This window comes from Coregonus clupeaformis, chromosome 24 (genome assembly GCF_020615455.1).
Source record: "Coregonus clupeaformis isolate EN_2021a chromosome 24, ASM2061545v1, whole genome shotgun sequence".
In the NCBI taxonomy this organism is placed as follows: domain Eukaryota; kingdom Metazoa; phylum Chordata; class Actinopteri; order Salmoniformes; family Salmonidae; genus Coregonus; species Coregonus clupeaformis.
The window spans coordinates 2,891,537-2,915,680 of record NC_059215.1 but is presented as its reverse complement, the minus strand read 5'-3'; the positions used below and the strand labels follow the sequence as shown (position 1 = coordinate 2,915,680).

Sequence of the window (24,144 nt, the reverse complement as noted above, 5' to 3'; positions counted from 1 at the left end):
GCCTGTGTTTAGCTTTATTCCGGGGGTTTTTTTTGTGTGCAAAAAAACTCCCTAGTCCTTGCCGATGATAAGCATACACATAACATGATGCAGCCACCACCATGCTTGAAAATATGAAGAGTGGTACTCGGTGATGTGTTGTGTTGGATTTGCTCCAAATATAACGCTTTGTATTCAGGACATAAACTTCTTTGCAGTTTGACTTTAGTGCCTTATTGCAAACAGGATACATGTTTTGGAATAAATTTTTTTCTGTTCAGTCTTCCTTCTTTTCACGCTGTCATTTAGGTTAGTATTGTAGAGTAACTACAATGTTGTTGATCCATCCTCAGTTTTCTCCTATCACAGCCATTAAACTCTGTAACTGTTTTAGTCACCATTGGCCTCATGGCGAAATCCCTGAGCAGTTTCTTTCCTCTCTGGCAACTGAGTTAGGAAGGACGTCTGTATCTTTGTAGTGACTGGGTGTATTGATACACCATAACAATAATAACTTCACCATGCTCAAAGGGATATTCAGTGTCGGCTTTATTGTATTTTTTATCCAGATGCCCTTCTTTGCAAAGCATTGGAAAACCTCCCTGGTCTTTGTGGTTGAATCTGTGTTTGAAATTCACTGCTCGACTGAGGGATCTTACAGATATTTGTATTTGTGAGGACAGAGATGAGGTAGTCATACAGATAATTGTATTTGTGGGGACAGAGATGAGGTAGTCATTCAAAATTCATGTTAAACACTATTATTGCACACATAGTGAGTCCATGCAACTTATTATGTGACTTGTTAAACAAATGATTCATCCTGAATTCATTTAGGCTTGCCATAACAAAGGGGTTGAATACTTATTGACTCAAGACATTTCAGCTTTTCATTTTTTATTAATTAGTAAAAATTTCTAAAACATAATTACACTTTGACATTATGGGGTATTGTGTGTAGCCCAGTGACACACAATCTCAATTTAATCCATTTAAAATTCAGGCTGTAACACAACAAAATGAGGAAAAAGTCAATAGGTGTGAATTCTTTCTGAAGGCACAGTCATGTGAAATCACTGGTTCAGGCTTGCCATTCCCTTATTTTATATTGGGCACACTAAGGCGATGTAAACTTCCCTCTCCTTCCTACACACACACACACACACACACACACTTTCAAGCAGAGTGCGAAGAAGGGAGGGGTGCTGCATGAAGTCTGTACCCTCCCCTTTTACTCCCTCCTCCCCCTTATTCCCCTATTATAAAAATGAACCTGCTCACAAGGCTGGTGGTTTAAAGCAGAGCTGCACAGCATACAGAACACACACACACACACACACAATAGAGCAAGCCTCATGACATTACTTTAGAGGTGTGTGGATGCACTCCACACAAACACACACACACACACACACACATATATAAACACACTCATAGAAACATACACATGTGGGGACTGAACTGCTCCACTACTGGACCTCTCACTCAGCAGGACCCTCCAAAAGGTTTGTTTGATATGTCTACCTCCTCAAATAATAGTTAACTTGATTTTGCAGGGTATCATTTTGCATCTCATCTCCTAGTCACAGAGCCTATAAATAACAGCTCTTGTCCTCTATGGAGTTTAATTGGGCTTAAATGGCTTGGCTGCTTAGGAATCGATCTTCCAGCACAGTCCTCCTTTAAAACCCTTTTAACTGTACTGGGAAACGGTTATAGAACACCTAAAACTCCCCCCTTCTAAGACCTCTCTGTGGACTAAATAGCAGAGAAAGAGGGAGACCTATCTATCCCTCCCTTCATCACCTCCTTTCAGCAGCCCAGGCAGGAGAAACCGTGGGAGAGAAGGAGAAGAGGAGGAAAGAACAGTAGAGCTGGCGCCACTGTCCATTAAAGCTATCCACCACTCCATTTACTCTAACCTGGGGGTTACTGTTGCTAGTTGGGACATGGACACTGCTCCTACACCTGTGCTGGCTGCTGGGGACAATGTGTGTGACAAGACGGTGTGCGAGGCGCTGGGCCACTTCGAATCCACACTGGCGGTGGCGGTGCACGAGGTGCATGTGAACGTGAGCGCCTTCAAGCGGGGCGTGGAGCGGCGGGTGGACGAGGTGTGCTGGGCCCAGGGACCCCTGGCCGAGGCTGTGCAGTGGCTGATGCAGGATAACCTGCAGCTCCGGAGCCAGCTGGAGGTGCTGGCCCGCCTGGTGGAGGGTCTGACAGGAAGAGGGGTGGACAGGAGCGCCCTGGAGGAGAGGGACAGTAGGGGACGGATCCCCATGACTTCGTCCCAGGGGACGGTGAACAGAAGCCAGGGGAGCCCCTCCACCACAGTCCCCTCTGGACTGTCAGAGTCTGGATTTTCTGATCTTGGTTCTGGTGCCTCTAGTTCTACATCAGCCCATCTCTCCAGCAGGGAGCCGATGGGGAACAGCAGCATGGCTAATGTGAGTATTACTGTATTGTTACTGGAGAAGATATTGTCCCATTTTAGTATCGTTTGGTAGAATGCAAGGGAATGTCATCTGGGAGAACTGAAAGCCTCGCTCGCTCTTGAGTGTGTGCGAGAGTGTGTGCGCGTGAGAAAGAAAGATTGAGACAGTGCTATGTTGTAAATCTGTTGTCTCTCAGTGGGGAAAGTGCTGTGTGTGCTCCTGGTCATTCACTCAAAAGCTCCAGGCTTAGTGCGGTACTAATGAAATATAGCTGTTAGCAGCAATGAACGGGGTTCACAGGATGACCAAAAGGACACAAGATCAGTTGGATAACAAAGCAAGCACTCTATCATGTAGGAATTATCTTCCTTTATGTGCAATCAGTGAAAGCATTACCATGTTGATTTGAAATCTCAATTGGTACACTCCACATTAGCGTTCCAAAATACTTCAAAACACTTTCACAGCTGTAATACACTGACTGTGCAAGTGGCAGGACTTCCGGTTTCTCATTTTACAGAATATAATATTCACTTTTCACTACGTTCAGACCACATAATAGGGCAACAATATGTGATTATACAGATATACTAATCACAATAGTTGACATTGTTTGTCTGTGTAATTTTAATCTTATCTAACATTAATTTACATGAGACAAAGTCCACTTGATCAATAGTTATTGCTCTAGTAGTATTTTAGCCACTTAGACCATTTTTGTTATTTTTGGAAAGTGAGCTATCACCATGGGCCAAAAAGGTGACTGAAAATGGTGTTGTATGATACAAGGAACCACCATACCATTTGTTCAGCATGAGGAACGACACCTACATACAAAGCTTCAAGTCTCTAGGTCAAACAACGTGACGGATTTGAGGGTTTAAGTGAGAATGCTTATAACACGCCACCTATAGGCCAATCCGTGCTTCTAGTTTTAAAAAATAGTTACCAATCTAGGCTTGAGTTATTTGACCATGTCAAGGGAAAAATCATCTAAGAATAACAATAGGTTTTACAGCTTCGATGTGAACCCCCAATTAGACACTGTTAAGCTGCGTGTAACTCTACCTGAATGACCTTATATATCATGTCACTTTTCGCATTTGGAGACACTCCAAAGAACAACTAATTCAAGCAGTCTATGTATACACACACGTTCATGAATATACACATACACACCAGACCTGGGTTCAAATACTGTTTAGGGTAAGTAAGTATTTAGATATTTTTTATTTGACAAGTAGTTAAGTAGAATATTGGAATGTATTTGGAAATACACTTGGAAAGTATTGGCATGTATTTGAAAATAATCAAATACACTGACTCAAATACACTCCTATAAATTTAACCCAGGTCGGTTTGGTATTTGAAATAATGTATTTGGAAAGAAGTATTTGAAAATAATTTCAAAGAGTAGGCTAATTATAGGAAATTATATGAAAATACTTTTAAATCCTTCCAATAGAAGTAGTTGATTCGGGCCACATTATTTGAATATACTCAAATACACAGAAAATAAGTATTTAAATAACGCACACACTCACACACACATTTTTGCCACCCAAACCCTACACATTGTGGTCCTCTGTAGCTCAGCTGGTAGAGCACGGCGCTTGTAACGCCAAGGTAGTGGGTTCGATCCCCGGGACCACCCATACACAAAAATGTATGCACGCACGACTGTAAGTCGCTTTGGATAAAAGCGTCTGCTAAATGGCATATTATTATTATTATTATTATTACATTCAATGTAGCATCTCAGCAGGGGGTTCTTCCAGTTGGGCCATGAGCGTGACATCCAGAGCGCCTCTCACTGTCTGTCATTGGGTACCTCCCATTAAAAGAAGATACTCGTACACTGTTGAATGCTCTCACAGTTTTATTATTTATTGTACAGGTATCTATTTTTCTTTCATGGCAATTTTTAAGTGTACTTTTCGTATCCTGTGCCTTAAACTAACTGGACGCGCGTACGTACACTACTTCTAATCTCTCATTGAATCCAAATATTGATTTATGTCTGTGTGTTTTTATACTCATCCATTGCCCTCTCTCCGCTCCTCCTGTCCTCCCAAAAGGGCACATGTATTTTTGGCAGGGCAGGCCTGATTGATGGCCCTGGTCCTGGACGTTTGGATTGGGGCTGTTTGGGTGAGTGCGTCTCACCTGAAAGTGTATTTTCTAGTCTTGGTTCAGGATACATTTTAATATCACCACAAATACCCAGCTAACGTAACTTCCCGTAACTGACGTCATGTTGCAACTCTGGATGTATAGAAAAAGAGAGGGGGGGAGCAGGGAGAAAGGCTGGAAGAAGAGACAGACATAGCAGGAACCCAACTCCACCTTTCCCAGCTCCCTCATCACTCTCCATATATTTCCCATAATGCTCGTATAGTGAGGTTGATGAGTGTTTACGCCAGCCTTGTTACGGGTTAACAAAGTTGTACACAGGTGACTTCACCACAGTCACCTGTGTAGTTTTGTCATGGTTGGAGAGTCGGATGGAGGTGAAGGTCTGAGATTGCCACTACATAAGGTTTGCTGAAATGTCAGCATTCGGAAAGTATTCAGACCGCTTCACTTTTTCCACATTTTGTTACGTTACAGCCATATTCTAAAATTGATTAAATAAATTGTTTTCCTCATCAATCTACATACAATACCCCATAATGACAAAGCAAAAACAGTCTTTTAGACATTTTTGCAAAAGTATTTAAAATAAAGTATTCAGACCCTTTGCTATGAGACTCAAAATTGAGCTCAGGTGCATCCTGTTTTCATTGATCATCCTTGATGTTTCTACAACTTGATTGGAGTCCACCTGTGGTAAATTAAATTGATTGGACATGATTTGGAAAGGCACACACCTGTCTATATAAGGTCCTACAGTTGACAGTGCATCTTGAAACCCTAACCCTATACTTCCTTGTAGATCTAAATAACATGTTAAAATGTGTGTGTGTGTGTGACTGTGTTTGACTCTGTTTGTGCACATTTTATTTGTCCATTTATCTGTATGTGTGTTGGCGTGTTTCTTTTAATTGTATTTTTTTACCCCTTTTTCTCCCCAATGTCGTGGTATCCAATTGGTAGTTACGGTCTTGTCCCATCGCTGCCACTCCCGTACAGGGAGAGATGAAGGTCGAGAGCCGTGCGTCCTCCGAAACACAACCCAACCGAGCCACACTGCTTCTTGACACAATGCCCGCTTAACCCGGAAGCCAGCCACACCAATGTGTCGGAGGAAACACTGTACACCTGGCGACCGTGTCAGCGTGCACTGCGCCCGGCCCGCCACAGGAGTCGCTAGTGCGCGATGGGACAAGAACATCCCTGCCGGCCAAACCCTCCCCTAACCTGGATGACGCTGGGCCAATTGTGCGCCGCCCCATGGGTCTCCCGGTCGCGGCCGGCTGCGACAGAGCCTGGACTCGAACCAGGATCTCTAGTGGCACAGCTAGCACTGCGATGCAGTGCCTTAGACTACTGCGCCACTCGGGAGGCCCTGTTGGCGTGTTTCTGAGAGAGGGAGAGAGCGACTATAGGTAAAAGATATTCGGAGAGAGGGTGTGGGATAAAGAGATAAATGAAGAAGCAGACAGGGTGAGACAGATCGAGAGCGACAGTTATACAGTATGTATGTGAGCTGCGCACACAGATCATTGCTACTGCTAATCCCTCTGCTGTCCCTCTGCTATGAGTTGATGACTTGACTGGGCTCTCATCGTGGCTCTATCGCTGGTAGACACAGCCAGTCAGGAAAGCCATGGGCGGATAGCGGGAGCGACTGCCAGTCCAGCAGGCTCTGAAGTACGGAGTTCTGGCACTGAATGATAGCATTAGAACTGTTTGGCTATCCCACTACTAACTCCCTGATCTCAAAAGTCCCCGTTTGGGGCTATGTTAGGCTGTAAGAGGAGTGGGGGACTGATTACAAATCTAAAATAGCTTCAGGACTTAAGCCTGGTCTCGCCACACCTGTCAGTTAGACCCACGCTTTGAGCCCCAGTGCCACTAAAGACCAGAGTCACAATGGGGACTTATGGAGACCCAAAGACCAGTAGGAATAATACTATTCCCAGACCAAATGTCAAATTTTGCTATTGTCAAGGGGGGTCAAAATGGCTCTGTTTTTTGTCTTTGGGGGGTTGAAAAGATCTAAAGCTGCTCTTTCGTTCGTTTCCACAAGTTGGACCATGTTTTCAATTTGCTCATCTGGCCGTTTAAGGCTATGCTAGATTCTAAGGCTATGCTCCTGGTGACATTTTGGGCCTGTAGCAGATTCCATTTGGTTTGGTCTTTGATAAACTGGCCATTCCTTCTGGGATGGGGTGTTTGGGCTAGCTGCACTAGGCTCAGAGACCGGCCAGAGGCTGTCTATCACGAGGGTAGTGCTGCACTTGAACACACACACACACAGTCTTACCATGGTGGATCTATGGCTAACACCAATGGTCTCACCAGTTCAGGTCCCTGGGGCTCCCGAGTGGCGCAGCGGTCTAAGGCACTGCATCTCAGTGCTTGAGGCGTCACTACAGACCCCCTGGTTCGATTCCAGGCTGTATCACAACCGGCCGTGATTGGGAGTCCCATAGGGCGGCACAATTGGCCCAGCGTCGTCCGGGTTTGGCCGGTGTAGGCCATCAGTGTAAAAAAGAATTTGTTCTTAACTGACTTGCCTAGTTAAATAAAGATAAATAAAATATGGGCTTGGTACTGCAGCCGTAATAACGGCCATGTCATAAAGACATTATGGTCGTTGTTGCGCTGCTGTTATTAAATTCAAACACGTTTGAAAGAATTTCCAGATTTTTCTTGTTCCTCTGAGAGCATTTGAGAGAGAGAGAGAGAGAGAGAGAGAGAGAGAGAGAGAGAGAGAGAGAGAGAGAGAGAGAGAGAGAGAGAGAGAGAGAGAGAGAGAGAGAGAGAGAGAGAGAGAGAGAGAGAGAGAGAGAGAGAGAGAGAGAGAGAGAGAGAGAGAGAGAGAGAGAGAGAGAGAGAGAGAGAGAGAGAGAGAGAGAGAGAGAGAGAGAGAGGCAAGCACAGACATGTACTTAGATACAGAGGCAGTCAGCTGAGCTGAGAACCTTTATCAGGATCTCCTCTTAAGAGTGAACAAGTGATAAGACAGACGCCTGCACTGATCCCAAACACAAATCAAGGAAAACTCAGATAAAGAATGGAATGGTTTTGGATGGAGGATTCCTGGAACCATCAGATTCTTCTTTCTGGATGGATGTAACTCAGGGGTGGACTGGGACCGGAAACCGGCCCAGGCAGTTCTGACACAATGGCCCATTTTGGGCGGGTGTCTGTGAAATGGTTCAGCAGCCAATTAGCAAAAATCATAACATTTTGAACAGGGCCGTGAGCCGCGCCCACATCATTTATAACAGCTCTCTGTCCTTGTACTCTTGGATTTAAGTGCTGCATTCAACACTATTGACCATGATGTCCTTCTGGACAGACTGGAGAGGTGGGTTGGCCTCTCCGTCCAGTTCTAAATTGGTTTAGGACCTATTTAACCTTTCAATAGTTTTTTTGTCACCCTTGGTGAACATAACTCAGAGAAAATACATACCACATGTGGTATTCCACAAGGTTCGATTTTGGGTCCGGTACTGTTCAGTTTATATATGTTACCCCTTGGCAGCATTATCAGAAAGCACAGCATTGATTTTCACTGCTACGCAGACAATACACAACTTTACATTTTTGTGAACCAGAGGATTTTAGCACCACGGATAAATGATTAGACTGTATCAATGATTTATATATTTAGATGCCTGACAACTTCCTCAAACTAAATCAAGACAAGACCGAGGTACTTATTGTTGGAGTCAAAGCACAGAGAGAGGATCTGGCCGCACATTTTAATTCATGGGCAATAAAGATAAAACACCAGGTAAAAAACCTAGGTGTTATTTTAGATTCTGAACTCAATTTCTAATCTCACATTACGAATGTAACCAAAATAGCTTTTTACCACCTGAGGATCATTGCCAAGGTGCGGCCGTTTCTCTTTCATGCTGATACAGAGACTCATCCATGCTTTTATTACAAGCAGGCTTGACTACTGTAATGCTCTCCTGTCTGGTCTACCCAAGAAATCCATTGGTCAACTGCAACACATACAGAATGCTGCAGCACGGGTACTGACCAAGACCAGACGGAGATCACACATTACACCGGTTTTAAGGTCTCTGCACTGGCTGCCTGTGAGTTTTAGAATTAATTTTAAGATTCTTCTATTGGTTTTTAAATCAATCCACGATTGTGCACCACAATACATATCAGACATGCTTTTAAGGTATGTACCAAGTAGGTCCCTCAGGTCCTCTGGCACTGGCCTTTTAACTATCCCAAAGCCTAGGACCAAGAGGCATGGAGAGGCAGCCTTTAGTTACTATGCCCCCAGCCTCTGGAATAGCCTGCCAGAGAACCTGAGGGGGGCCAAAACTGTGGACATTTTTAAAAGAGATCTTAGTTTTGCTTTTCCTTAGGGTGCTTTTTAGTCAGTCAGTTTTTATTCTCATTTTTTCCATTTTTATCCACTTATGTTTGTTGTGTAGTAAATATTTAAGTTTTTATTGTTTGTTTTTATTGTTAGTTTTTTTCCTGTGAAGCACATTGCGTTGCATACCATGGCTGAAATGTGCTGTATAAATAAAGCTTGATTTGATTATTGTTTCTGTTTAAACTTACATTTATTGTACGGGTTTGTTTTATGGTATGCTATTTTAGATTGCCTCTAGTGTAGTAATGGGTACCTTAGTTAAGTGTGTTCTGTTTCTCTCATATAGGGGCATAAGGTTGTTGACAAAATGGAAGAGAAAAATGTTGATGCTGTGTTGGAGAATGGAAATGACAAAGAGCAAGGTATGGACACACCAGGGTTGTGGTCAATTCAGTTGAAAAATATGAAGTTATTATTCAAGAAGTTAGAAAACAATGGGCTATGTTCTATTATGGAATTTACTCACACACACATCACACAAGTATTTTCAAATACACAGCCCAAAACAAGTATTTTTATTTGAGTATTTGAATGGTTAATTGTAAAAACCAAAAAGTCTACCAAATTGTAGTTGAGTGTTTTCAAATACTTATTTCAAATACTATTTTAAAATACCTGGGTTAAATGCATTGGAGTGTATTTGAGTATTTTCAAATACTTTCCAAGTGTATTTCCAAATACATTAAAATATTCAACTACTTGTCTTTTCAAATAAAATATATCTGAATACTTACTTTGAATGTGCAGTACCAGTCAAACGTTTGGACACACCTAATCATTCAAGGGTTTTTCTTTATTTTTACTATTTTCTACATTGTAGAATAATAGTGAAGACATCAAAACTATGAAATAGCACATATGGAATCATGTAGTAACCAAAAGTGTTAAACAAATCAAAATAGATTTTAGATTTTAGATTCTTCAAAGTAGCCACCCTTTGCCTTGATGACAACTTTGCACACTCTTGGCATTCTCTCAACCAGCTTCACATGGAATGCTTTTCCAACAGTCTTGTTCCCACATATGCTGAGCACCTGTTAGCTGCTTTTCCTTCACTCTGTGGTCCAACTCATCCCAAACCATTTCAATTGGGTTGAGGTCGGGTGATTTGTGGAGGCCAGGTCATCTGATGCAGCACTCCATCACTCTCCTTCTTGGTCAATTAGCCCTTAAACAGCCTGGAGGTGTGTTGGGTCATTGTCCTGTTGTAAAACAAATGATAGTCCCGCTAAGCGCAAACCAGATGGGATGGCGTATCGCTGCAGAATGCTGTGGTAGCCATGCTGGTTAAAATTTGGACTCAGATTTCCACCAGTCTAATGTCCATTGCTCATGTTTCTTGGCCCAAGCAAGTCTCTTCTTATTATTGGTGTCCTTTAGTAGTGGTTTCTTTGCAGCAATTTGACCATGAAGGCCTGATTCACGCAGTCTCCTCCGAACAGTTGATGTTGAGATGTGTCTGTTACTTGAACTCTGTGAAGCATTTATTTGGGCTGCAATTTCAGAGGCTGGTAACTCTAATGAACTTATCCTCTGCAGCAGAGGTAACTCTGGTTCTTCCTTTCCTGAGGCGGTCCTCATGAGAGCCAGTTTCATCATAGCGCTTGATGGTTTTTGCGACTGCACTTGAAGAAACTTTCAAAGTTCTTGAAATGTTCCGTATTGACTGACCTTCATGTCTTAAAGTAATGATGGACTGTCATTTCTCTTTGCTTATTTGAGCTGTTCTTGACATAATATGGACTTGTTTTTTTACCAAATAGGGCTATCTTCTGTATACCAACCCTACCTTGTCACAACACAACTGATTGGCTCAAACGCATTAAGAAGGAAAGAAATTCCACAAATTAACTTTTAACAAGGCACACATGTTAATTGAAATGGATTCCAGGTGACTACCTCATGAAGCTGGTTGAGAGAATGCCAAGAGTGTGCAAAGCTGTCATCAAGGCAAAGGGTGGCTACTTTGAAGAATTAAAAAATATATATATACTTTGATTTGTTTAACACGTTTTTGGTTACTACATGATTCCATATGTGTTATTTCATCATGTTGATGTCTTCACTATTATTCTACAATGTAGAAAGTAGTAAAAAATAAAGAAAAACCCTTGAATGAGTAGGTGTGTCCAAACTTTTGACTGGTACCGTATGTAAAAGTAATTGAGATATTTGAAACAGTATTTGAACCCAGGTCTGACAAACACACACACACACTTTCCTCATTGGTGTCTGCTATCTCCCAATCAGTCAGCGGTCAGGCAGCAGAGAAGCACAAGCCACATCTCCCTGTCAGTGCCATGACCAGGACTAGTCCCGAGTCACCAACTGGCCCCAGACGAGCCTCAGAGGAACTCAAGTCTGCTGGTCATTCATTAGAAGATGTCACCTCACCCAAAGCAATACCGGATTATTTGTATAAATCTGGTGAGTAAAATACCTGTAATATAATATATGTAACATATTTGTTTCCTTACCTTGTTAGCAGGCTGTGGACAATTTTGTAAGTCATCTTTTACATATTTATATTCCTTCTTTGACTCTCACCTTTCCTCCTTTTACTGTATGTACACTCCTAACAAATCAGAGGACTCGTCATTCGGCAAGCCACATCTTCCCTGCACTGCCATGACCAAAACGGACTCCCCAACTAGCCCCAAACCGCCAGCACAATCTCCTGCTTTGGCCCAAAAGTCTCCTGCTTTAACACCAAAGTATCCTACCTACCCAATAGCAGACGTCACCACTCCCAAAACAGCACTTGTTGCTCTGTTTAGTCCTAGTGAGTAGAACATGGACCGGACTCAGTTCTCTATTCTTAAAGGGATAGTTCACCCAAATTACATATTTGTTTCCTTAACTTGTATGCAGCTCCTCTGGGTAATTTGGTATTTTGTATTTATTTTTGAATTAACTATCCCTTTAAGATGTACTCTGACGAATCTAAAGTTAAATTAAGGAACATATCCATGGCTGACTTTGTTGACTTGTCTTGGTTGTTTCAGCACCAGCATTAAAGAGAGAGACCCCTGTGCCAATGCGTACATTTACACTTCCAGGCCTATTACAAGGACCAGGTACATATTCATTTTGCTTGCAGTAGGCCTAGATTGTGTAACATTGTATGTGTCTGTCATCCACTCTCGTTGACACCTGTTCGGGTTCAAATAGTACAGATAAAGCTTTTGAAAGAAAAGGAATACTGTTTGAACCCAGGTCTGGTTGACACTGTCCATCCGATCTGATGTCACCCTCTAGTCCAAATAAAATGTTGCATTCAAGCTAAACCTTAACAGCTAACCTTTTCTCCTCTTCTGTCTATTCTCATCAAAGCAGAGAGTTCGTCAGGACAACATCAGGAAGTGAGGTCACCAGTCAGCAGTCATGGAGCTCAGCAAGAGCACCCCACCCCTGTATCTCTGGCCCCGCCCTATGCCCCTGTCAGTGCCTTGACCAAAACTAGCCCTGAGGTACCAACTGCACCAGCCCCAACTCAGTCCCCTGCCACCCCATCTTGGGCCCCTGCTGCCCCATATCAGTCTTCTGCTGCCCAAACTCAGTCTCCTGCAGCCACTCCATCTCCTGCACCCAAAACACCTAGTCAATCCGTATTTGAGGAGACCACACCCAAAGCATCAGGAGAATTTCCTTTCAAACGTAGTGAACGTGGTGAGTACCACAGGGACACAATAACTCCTCTCTCACTACTATCTGTTTCATCTTTTCCGTTTCTGACTTTGTTCTTTCCCATTTCTTTGTCTGACCTCTAGTTCTATTTCAGTTTTTTTCCCTTCCTTCTTTTACAGTAGTACATCAATCAATCAATCAATTTTATTTTATATAGCCCTTCGTACATCAGCTAATATCTCGAAGTGCTGTACAGAAACCCAGCCTAAAACCCCAAACAGCTAGTAATGCAGGTGTAGAAGCACGGTGGCTAGGAAAAACTCCCTAGAAAGGCCAAAACCTAGGAAGAAACCTAGAGAGGAACCAGGCTATGAGGGGTGGCCAGTCCTCTTCTGGCTGTGCCGGGTGGAGATTATAACAGAACCATGCCAAGATGTTCAAAAATGTTCATAAGTGACAAGCATGGTCAAATAATAATCAGGAATAGATCTCAGTTGGCTTTTCATAGCCGATCATTAAGAGTTGAAAACAGCAGGTCTGGGACAGGTAGGGGTTCCATAACCGCAGGCAGAACAGTTGAAACTGGAATAGCAGCAAGGCCAGGCGGACTGGGGACAGCAAGGAGTCACCACGGCCGGTAGTCCCGACGTATGGTCCTAGGGCTCAGGTCTCTCAGTTGGCTTTTCATAGCCGATCATTAAGAGTTGAAAACAGCAGGTCTGGGACAGGTAGGGGTTTCGTAACCGCAGGCAGAACAGTTGAAACTGGAATAGCAGCAAGGCCAGGCGGACTGGGGACAGCAAGGTGTCAGCATGCCCGGTAGTCCTGACGTATGGTCCTAGGGCTCAGGTTCTCAGAGAGAAAGAGAGAACGAGAGAATTAGAGAGAGCATACTTAAATTCACACAGGACACTGAATAAGACAGGAGAAGTACTCCAGGTATAACCAACTAACCCCAGCCCCCCGACACATAAACTACTGCAGCATAAATACTGGAGGCTGAGACAGGAGCGGTCCGGAGACACTGTGGCCCCATCCGAAGAAACCCCGGACAGGGCCAAACAGGAAGGATATAACCCCACCCACTCTGCCAAAGCACAGCCCCCGCACCACTAGAGGGATATCCTCAACCACCAACTTACAATCCTGAGACAAGGCCGAGTATAGCCCACAGAGGTCTCCACCACAGCACAAACCAAGGGGGGCGCCAACCCAGACAGGAAGATCACGTCAGTAACTCAACCCACTCAAGTGACGCACCCCTCCTAGGGACGGCATGAAAGAGCACCAGCAAGCCAGTGACTCAGCCCCTGTAACAGGGTTAGAGGCAGAGAACCCCAGTGTAGAGAGGGGAACCGGCCTGGCAGAGACAGCAAGGGCTGTTCGTTGCTCCAGAGCCTTTCCGTTCACCTTCACACTCCTGGGCCAGACTACACTCAATCATATGACCTATTGAAGAGATAAGTCTTCAGTAAAGACTTAAAGGTTGAGACCGAGTCTGCGTCTCTCACATGGGTAGGCAGACTGTTCCATAAAAATGGAGATCTATAGGAGAAAGCCCTGCCTCCCGCTGTTTGCTTAGACATTCTAGGGACAATTAGGAGGCCTGCGTCTTGTGACCGTAGCGTACGTATTGGTATGTACGGCAGGACCAACTCGGAAAGATAGGTAGGAGCAAGCCCATGTAACACTTTATAGGTTAACAGTAAAACCTTGAAATCAGCCCTTGCCTTAACAGGAAGCCAGTGTAGGGAAGCTAGCACTGGAGTAATATGATCAAATTTCTTGGTTCTAGTCAGGATTCTAGCAGCCGTATTTAGCACTAACTGAAGTTTATTTAGTGCTTTATCCGGGTAGCCGGAAAGTAGAGCATTGCAGTAGTCTAACCTAGAAGTAACAAATGCATGGATTAATTTTTCTGCATCATTTTTGGACAGAAAATTTCTGATTTTTGCAATGTTACGTAGATGGAAAAAAGCTGTCCTTGAAACAGTCTTGATATGTTCGTCAAAAGAGAGATCAGGGTCAAGAGTAACGCCGAGGTCCTTCACAGTTTTATTTGAGACGACTTTACAACCATCAAGATGAATTGTCAGATTTAACAGAAGATCTCTTTGTTTCTTGGGACCTAGAACAAGCATCTCTGTTTTGTCCGAGTTTAAAAGTAGAAAGTTTTCAGCCATCCACTTCCTTATGTCTGAAACACAGGCTTCTAGCGAGGGCAATTTTGGGGCTTCACCATGTTTCATTGAAATGTACAGCTGTGTGTCATCCGCATAGCAGTGAAAGTTAACATTATGTTTTCGAATAACATCCCCAAGAGGTAAAATATATAGTGAAAACAATAGTGGTCCTAAAACGGAACCTTGAGGAACACCGAATGCAGTTAAGGCAGCGAGCCCGAGTCTTACCCGTAGCATGAGCTTCCCAGCAACCACAGGTGAAAGTAGGAACTGGTCTGTAGGCATAGCATAGTAGTCTTCTGGTCTTCATTGTGTGTTGTGCTGTCCGCCTTTGCCTCTCCTAGTCTTTTCTCCATTGTCAGGTTAGCATTGTCCTCTCTTCCCTGGCGGTCCAGATAAGTTTGACAGTCCGAACAAGCTTGGTGGTCTGGACAAGTTTGGGGGCGGTGGGGAGCGGAAGCTGCAGAGGTCACAAACGCTGCCTCGCAACCTCGGGATGCAGGGCAAACGGTCTCTGTTTGAGAGTTTGGCCTACGAGTGTGACAGGTACAGTAGGCACAGTCAGTCACCCTGACTTCACCCATTGTCTCTCTTGCCCACCTTAGCTAACTATTACTCCCTATTGGGTAATTGCTAAAGCCTAGTTGCTGAAGCCTAGTTATATGTTCCCCAACCCTTTACTACATGTATATTATCACTGTCATTAACCATGTTTCCATCCACAGTTTTTATGCGAGTAAAGTAATACCATTAAAAAAAAAATCACTACAGCTGTGATGGAAACAGGAAGTTTCGGTACAATTTTATAAATGCCGACAGATAATTTGTTTGTTCGACATGGTGGGATGATTTTGTGTCTGTAAAATTAAATATGCGAGAAATGGCGGTGGGAACTCCTTTATGCGCAAATATTGATATAATAACCATCATATCAAAGTAAACTTGTAGTCACACAATTATATGGTGTGTGGTCCTTCCACTATGACTCGGGAAACCATGCAGTTTATTAGGCTACAGATGAAGTAAGTTATGATGAACTTCACAGGGTGGTGAAAGTGCACGGTGATGAGCTTGATGCTCCTTTCCAATAAGTATTGAGGGTCTTATTCTGGTGACATGATGATCGATGCTTGACTGCCGTTTGACAATGAAAAATATTCTCGGATTTATCCATAATAATCTCATCATGTAGACTAGCCTACCCGCACAGCCTACCCACACTGTATCTGCCAGCTGTTAGCTAGACCTGAGTAGGCATATTTGCTATTTAATGCAACAGTTTTTTTGACAAAACTATCGGTAGACTAAAAAATGTGATGGAAACACATTGAACTTTAGATTTTTATTCGGTACATGAAAACTTAAGCGAAAAAGTACATTTTGTGTGCACTACATCATCCACAACAAATCCATTTCGTGGAAACACCATTGGTGGGAAAATGCGCATATTTTCTTAATGCGGATTTTAGAATATTTGCATGAAAGTCTGTCGCCGATTGCATGGAAACCTAGCTATTGTGTGATGTCAGACAGTTGGTTCCTGTTTATATGTCACTTAGCAAACAAAGCAAACAAAGCAACTTACAGCACAGTGAGTGCATACATGAACCCATGACCTTGATGTTGCTAGCACTATGTTCTTACCAACTGAGCTACACAGCCACAAACAACTGAACACCTCTATGTTCCACTCTGCAGGTCCAAGGCTGCAGGCTCCAAGCCCAGACTGCAGCGCACCCAGAGTTTCAACAGCGCTAGCAACATCAAGGCAATGCTCCTGGAGTGGTGCCGCTCCAAAACCATTGGCTACCAGGTGAGTCCGGCCCTAGTCCCTTGTGACTGTTCACAATGTGATATAAATGTTAGCTAGCAAACGTGAGATTTGGTTCTGGTTTCCAGCGATTAGTCCATCCCAGTCCTTGCCAGGACTTTAGACAGCATAGGAGGCTCCATATTCTCATACCATTTTGTTCGTAATTGGACCATGTGTGTTAATCATGCATTTATGTTAATAGAGGATTTACCATCAAATATGGCCCTTAGTTAGTCAATGTATAGGAATACTCAAGTTTTAACTGGTTTTCCATGGAAATAACACTGCATTTGGCTCCTACCATTCTCTCCACCAGAACATAGACATCCAGAACTTCTCATCCAGCTGGTGTGATGGGATGACCTTCGCTGCCCTGGTCCACTCCTTTTTCCCGCTGGTGTTTGACTACAACACACTGAACCCTGCCAATCGCAAACACAACTTTGAAATGGCCTTCACCACAGCAGAGTAAGTGTGTGTGTGTGTGTGTGTGTGTGTGGCTGCCATCCTGTTAGAAGGTAACATATTATTTTATTATAGTGGTTAAGAGTGACTTTCATTGTGTTCCATGGTGTTTATCGTCCCCTAGTGGAGCTTTCTGGTACTTAGAAGAATGCACAAAAAACGGAAGTAGAGTAGTCATTCTGCACGCAGACAAGCAGCTAGAAACAATGCTACGGTACAGTTGTTTCTGTGCAACTATTTCTTGTCATGCTTCAGCCTCGGAAAATATTTATTTGTAAGTTCAATTCAAGCATATTGCTAGTGATGATAATATTGTTATTGATAGAATTGCTACTTATCAATGTTAGTTGGTTACATTTACTCACGCCAATTGCATTGACTTTCATGGATGGGGTCAACTGTATTAGTTTGCTCGTGCGTCATGTAAGCGAATTGTAAAACATACTATAGTTTGTTACTGTTTCTAGTGTAATATGCTTTGTTATTGTACAGAGGTGTTTGCACATTATTAGAGTAATGAAGGGAGTTGGCTAGTTGCTACTCATATGGTAATTATCTATCTGGTTTGTCGTCATGTCAGATACATGGTACCTTGGCACTTGCTTTGTATTTATACAACTTCAACTTGAAATGTATAATGTACAGCTACACAATGTCAATGTGAATTGGATACTAAAGTATATTATTTTATGTATTTTGCAGTTTCACAACATAAACGTTTTCAATACATTCGTTCAAGAAAAGTCACGCCTTGGAAGTTTTTGAAGACTCCGTTGTTAGTTATCTGTCTAGTTTTTCATGGGAACGCAATTCCAGTGCAGAATAGTGCGCGTGTGAGATCCTGGGACAACTCTGTGGCTTACGGTATTATAATATAGATCTATTGGAAACCTTATTTTTAAATCTTGTGGTTCATATTTTTTTCCTCTCCTTCTGTCTCTCTCAGGGAGCAAGCCGACTGTGTGCGTCTCATAGAGGTCGAGGATATGATGGCGATGGGTAGCAAACCAGACCCCAAGTGTATTTTCACCTACGTTCAGTCCCTCTACAACCACCTCAAGAAGTTTGAATGACACTCCCATACAGAGGCGACCACCCCTATCACCAGCTACACTGACTCATGTCGTCAGCAAACCAAAGCACTACTCCCTACTTTGTTCAAATCTTGATAACTGTATATGACGATTGTGCCTGTAGAATTCTATTTGAATTCTTCTGGTCATGTAATAATGTGCTGTGCATATGGTTTGGGGGCGTTTATTTTGCCTCATTTAGAAAATAGAGGTAGTGAATTGGGGAAAAGATTGTAGTTGTACAAATATGTTTTTTGACTCAGAGAGCCACCTGCTGGTTATTTTCTAGTGGTGTAATATGGACGCAGATCATAAAATAAATGGAACAAGATCTATAAAATAGTCTTTGTCAAGCATGAAGCTAGCAAAACACCTGAAATACATAATTTAATACAAATTGCAAAGAAAGTGGGAAGAAAATTAAAATGAAAGAAGTGTAAATGCAAAGAAAGTTGGCAGGAGCAACTTGTTAATTGTAAGCACTGATCTTGAATCTGTTGGGTCTTCTGCTGATGCCATTGGACTCAAGGATTTACAGTCATACAGTACAGTATATTGTTGTTTAAAAGGCATCTGTTTTTTGTGTAATAAAAAGTCAGATTGTCAGTGTTACAAATGAATAGCTGTATCTACAATTTGTATTGAATTTCAATCAAAAGTAATGGATGAGCCTTTATTTAAACTATTATTATAATAGTGAATGTAATAATGTACACTATTGTTTATTTTTATTTATCTGTCTGAATTAGTTTAAGGGTATGTTGTTGTTATCTCCTGGAAAGGAAACCAGCTACAATTGGCCTTAAACCATCGACTCTTTGGTTACAGGCACATCTTCTGTGGCATAAACATTCAGACCTCTTGACATAGCCTACACCTCTCAAAGGATGGTCCATACACACCCACCAATGCGAACCGAGACCAACGATGTAAAATAGGTACCAGATCTGAGTTGGTGACTACTACTATCGTGTTGTGTAGAAATGAATTACATTGATCATTCCTATGTGAATATAGGTTCAAATATACACTGAACAAAAATATAAAACAATTTCAAAGATTTTACTAAGTTACAGTTCTTATAAGGAAATCAGACAATTGAAATAAATTCATTAGGCCTTAATCTATGGATTTCACGGCTGGGAATACAGATATGCATCTGTTGGTCACAGATACCTTTAAAAAAAGGGAGGGTGTGCATCAGAAAACCAGTCAGTATCTGGTGTGACCACCATTTGTCTCATGCAGCACAACACATCTCCTTCACGTATAGTTAATCAGGCTGTTAATTGTGGCCTGTGGAATGTTGTCCCACTTTTCAATGGCTGTATGAAGTTGCTGGATATTGGCTGGAACTGGAACATGCTGGCGTAAACGTCGATCCAGAGCATCCCAAACATGCTCAATGGGTGACATGTCTGGTGAGTATGCAGGCCATGGAAGAACTGGGCCATTTTCAGCTTCAAGGAATTGTGTACAGATCCTTGCGATATGGGGCCATGCATTATCATGCTGAAACATGAGGTGATGGCAGCGGATGAATGGCACGACAATGGGCCTCAGGATCTCATCATGTTATCTCAGTGCATTCAAATTGCTATCGATAAAATGCAATTGTGTTCGTTGTCCGTAGCTTATTCCTGCCCATACCATAACCCCACCACCACCATGGGGCACTCTGTTCACTACATTGATATCAGCAAACCGCTCGCCCACATGACGCCATACACGCTGTGTGCCATCTGCCCCATACAGTTGAAACTGGGATTTATCCGTGAAGAGCACACTTCTCCCGCGTGACAGTGGCCATCGAAGGTGAGCATTTGCCAACTGAAAACTGTTACGACGACGAACTGCAGTCAGGTCAAGACCCTGGTGAGGATGACGAGCACACAGATGAGTTTCCCTGAGACGGTTTCTGACAGTTTGTGCAGAAATTCTTCAGTTGTGCAAACCCACAGTTTCATCAGCTGTCCGGGTGGCTGGTCTCAGACGATCTCGCAGGTGAAGAAGCCGGATGTGGAGGTCCTGGGCTGGCGTGTTTACACGTGGTCTACGGTTGTGAGGCCGGTTGGATATACTGCCAAATTCTGTAAAACGACGGAGGTGGCTTATGGTAGAGAAATGAACATTAAATTCTCTGGCAACAGCTCTGGTGGACATTCCTGCAGTCAGCATGCCAATTGCACGCTCCCATAACTTGAGATATCTGTGGCATTGTGTTGTGTGACAAAACTACACATTTTAGTGGCCTTTTATTGTCCCTAGCACAAGGTGCATCTGTGTAATGATCATGCTGGCGGGTTTTAGGGCGGCACTAACGTTAGCTTCACAAGTAAACTGTGGCTGTCACGGCTTTTGAGAGACATGACGACTCGCAGTGATGTTGCAAAAAATGTACTATTGATTGAATTAACTATTGATGAACTCACAAGTAATTAACTTTGCACACTCACCATTGATAATGTCTTGATAAATAAATAAATACCGTTAAATATAAGAGTTACACAAAGTAGGGAACTTTATTTTCAGAGGGGATTCTGTTCAAAGAGAGAGATGAAGGAAGATAATGTTAATGAACAAAGCACGAGAATGATTAGGGTTAATATTATAACTTCAAATAACACAAGATGAATAATTTGATCAACTACTTAACGTTAGTAAATTATAAAGCAACAATATTAATATAAAAAAGAAATTTCAACAACTCACATCTGTCCTCTCAGTCCATTATATACACTGAGTGTACAAAAAGTTATGAACACTTGTTCTTTCCATGGCATATGCAATAACGTTATGTTGGATTACATGGAAATGATATCCACATTTTTGAGTCCATTGTCTTGGAACTATCTTAATAAATGATGTTGGATGTACACAAAAAAAAGTTATTTCATTTGATTTTGAGAGGAAATGTCTGGAAAGGGAAAGGCCCAAGAAATGGCGAGGCTATACCCCTGAACAGCTAGCTACAGGTTGCTGTTGAGGAGGTGAAGGCAGGGAGCCTAAGGGAGGTGGGATTGTGTTAGCTGTGTTGTTGGCTAGCTCCTCTGAACAACAGTGTCCTGACAAGAGAGCACATTTTCTATGCCAGGCGAAATCACGCCTCATTAGCTCATTGTTATGGATGTATCCAAATAAATGTCACTAGAAAACAGCTTAAACAAATGCAAAGGCAGCTACTATTGTTATTCTGTCTGCACTGTTTGACGTGACTGTAAGTTAGCGTAGTTGGCTAGCTAGCAAGCAAGGGATAAGAACATTGCCAGCCAGTATGGCAATGGAACATTTAGAACGACCCTTGTTCTGTCCATAGATACAGAACAAAAAGACTGAACGACTGGGTGGCGTCTCTGGCAACCGAACAGATAGAATGAACGACCAGCCGGCTTGGGTAGCAACCCTAGATTTGTGTCGGGACTATATCTTGTGGAAGGATGAAATAGTATAAATAAATTCATCAACATAACGTTTTTAATGAAAATATTTCAATCATTATTTGAATGTTGGCGTCCTATTCACACAACTGCTAACTAATAGAGCGGTTCATAGAAATTGACACATTCCTAAATTAACAAGTAACTGGTAAGTTTAACTTTGGTTGTTCGTCTAAACAGCTGACGATGTACAGTGCATTTGGAAAGTATTCAGACCCATTCCCTTTTTCCACATGTTGTTATGTTACAGCCTTATTCTAAAATGGATTAAATACAATTTATTCCTCCTCAATCTACACACAATACCCCATAATGACAGCATTGAAGGTCCCCAAGAACAAAGTGGCCTCCATCATTCTTAAATGGAAGATGTTTGGAACAAATGAGACTCTTCCTAGTGCTGGCCACCCGGCCAAACTGAGCGATCGGGGGAGAAGGGCCTTGGTCATTGAGGTGACCAAGAACCCGATGGTCACGCTGACAGAGCTCCAGAGTTCCTCTGTGGAGATGGGAGAACCTTCCAGAAGGACAACCATCTCTGCAGCACTCCACCAATCAGGCCTTTATGGTAGAGTGGCCAGACGGAAGCCACTCCTCAGTAAAAGTCACATGACAGCCCGCTTGGAGTTTGCCAAAAGGCACCTAAAGACTCTCAGACCATGAGAAACAAGATTCTCTGGTCTGATGAAACCAAGATTGAACTCTTTGGCCTGAATGCCAAGCGTCACGTCTGGAGGAAACCTGGTACCATCCCTACGGTGAAGCATGGTGGTGGCAGCATCATGCTGTGGGGATGTTATTCAGCAGCAGGGACTGGGAGAATAGTCAGGATTGAGAGAAAGATTAACGGAGCAAAGTACAGAGAGATCCTTGATGAAAACCCCTCCAGAGCACTCAGGACCTCAGACTGGGGCGAAGGTTCCTCTTCCAACAGGACAACGACCCTAAGCACACAGCCAAGACAATGCAGGTGTGGCTTCGGGACAAGTCTCTGAATGTCCTTGAGTGGCCCAGCCACAGCCTGGACTTGAACCCGATCTAATATCTCTGGAGAGACCTGAAAATGGCTGTGCTGCGACGCTCCCCATCCAACCTGAAAGAGCTTGAGAGTATCTGCTGAGAAGAATGGGAGAAACTCCCCAAATACAGGTGTGCCAAGCTTGTAGCATCATTCCTAAGAAGACTTGAGGCTGTAATCACTGCCAAAGGTGCTTCAACAAAGTACTGAGTAAAGGGTCTGAATACATATTTAAATGTGATATTTCCGGGGGGTTTTAAACGTGTTTTTCCTTTGTCAATATGGGGTATTGTGTATAGATTAATGAGGGGGAAAAGATATTTAATCCATTTTAGAATAAGGCTGTAACGTAACAAAATGTGGAAAAAGTCAAGGGGTCTGAATACTTTCCGAATGCACTGTATATTGTCTACTAGCTATCGATAGTGTCCAAAGTTAGCTAGTTAGCTAGCTAGCTTGGCTAGTGGGTTGATATTGAAAGCACACCACGTTGCATGCCCAATGGTCGAATTTAGCATTCATATGAAAGTTTGTTGAAAATTTTAACATATTTTGTTGAATAAATAAACATTATACTAACTTTTCATGAAGTTGTTCTTTCTTCTTCTAGATAGAAAGCTAATAAATGGAGGTTATGTTGATATACAACTCGTTTTACTGTGGATATAGATACTTTTGTACCTGTTTCCTCCAGCATCTTCACAAGGTCCTTTGCTGTTGTTCTGGGATTGATTTGCACTTTTTGCACCAAAGTACGTTCATCTCTAGGAGACAGAACGCGTCTCCTTCCTGAGCGGTATGACAGCTGCGTGGTCCCATGGTGTTTATACTTGCGTACTATTGTTTGTACGGATGAATGTGGTACCTTCAGGCGTTTGGAAATTGCTCCCAAGGATGAACCAGACTTGTGGAGGTCTACAGGTACACCTCCAATTGACTCAAATTATGTTAATTAGTCTATCAGAAGCTTCTAAAGCCATGACACAATTTTCTGGAATTTTCCAAGCTGTTTAAAGGCACAGTCAACTTAGTGTATGTAAACTTCTGACCCCCTGGAATTGTGATACAGTGAATTATAAGTGAAATAATCTGTCTGTAAACAATTGTTGGAAAAATTACTTGTGTCATGCACAAAGTAGATGTCCTAACTGACTTGCCAAAACTGTAGTTTGTTCACAAGAAATGTGTGGAGTGGTTGAAAAACAAGTTTTAATGACTCCAACCTAAGTGTATGTAAACATCCGACTTCAACTGTACATATTTCTCTCAGATTACACAGACCCACAAAGAATTCGAAAACAAATCCAATTTTGATAAACTCCCATATCTACTGGGTGAAATACCACAGTGTGCAGTCACAGCAGCAAGATTTGTGACCTGTTGCCACAAGTAAAGAGCAATCAGTGAAGAACAAACACCATTGTAAATACAACCTATATTTATGTTTATTTATTTTCCATTTTGTACTTTAACTATTTGCACATCATTACAACACTGTATATAGACATAATATGACATTTGAAATGTCTTTATTCTTTTGGAATTTTTGTGAGTGTAATGTTTACTGTTACTTTTTTATTGTTTATTTCAC

The 24,144-nt window shown here is 42.5% G+C and overlaps 1 protein-coding gene across 1 annotated transcript; it reads left to right on the top strand.

The window, feature by feature from the left end:
* Positions 1 to 1,679: 1,679 nt before the first annotated feature.
* On the top strand, positions 1,680 to 18,674 carry LOC121537335 (smoothelin-like protein 2). The gene is made up of 10 exons (XM_045206835.1): positions 1,680 to 2,429; positions 9,224 to 9,299; positions 11,188 to 11,364; positions 11,525 to 11,719; positions 11,943 to 12,014; positions 12,271 to 12,606; positions 15,143 to 15,293; positions 16,446 to 16,560; positions 16,877 to 17,028; positions 17,972 to 18,674. The coding sequence occupies exons 1-10, from the start codon at positions 1,929 to 1,931 to the stop codon at positions 18,096 to 18,098; spliced, it is 1,902 nt and encodes a 633-aa protein (XP_045062770.1). The 5' UTR covers positions 1,680 to 1,928; the 3' UTR covers positions 18,099 to 18,674.
* Positions 18,675 to 24,144: the final 5,470 nt, after the last annotated feature.

Coding starts and splice junctions, on each gene's coding strand:
- LOC121537335 (XM_045206835.1), top strand. CDS start 1,929: ATGGACACTGCTCCTACACCTGTGCTGGCTGCTGGGGACAATGTGTGT. Junction 11,365..11,524: donor GGATTATTTGTATAAATCTG/GTGAGTAAAATA, acceptor CTAACAAATCAG/AGGACTCGTCATTCGGCAAG. Junction 16,561..16,876: donor CCAAAACCATTGGCTACCAG/GTGAGTCCGGCC, acceptor TCTCTCCACCAG/AACATAGACATCCAGAACTT.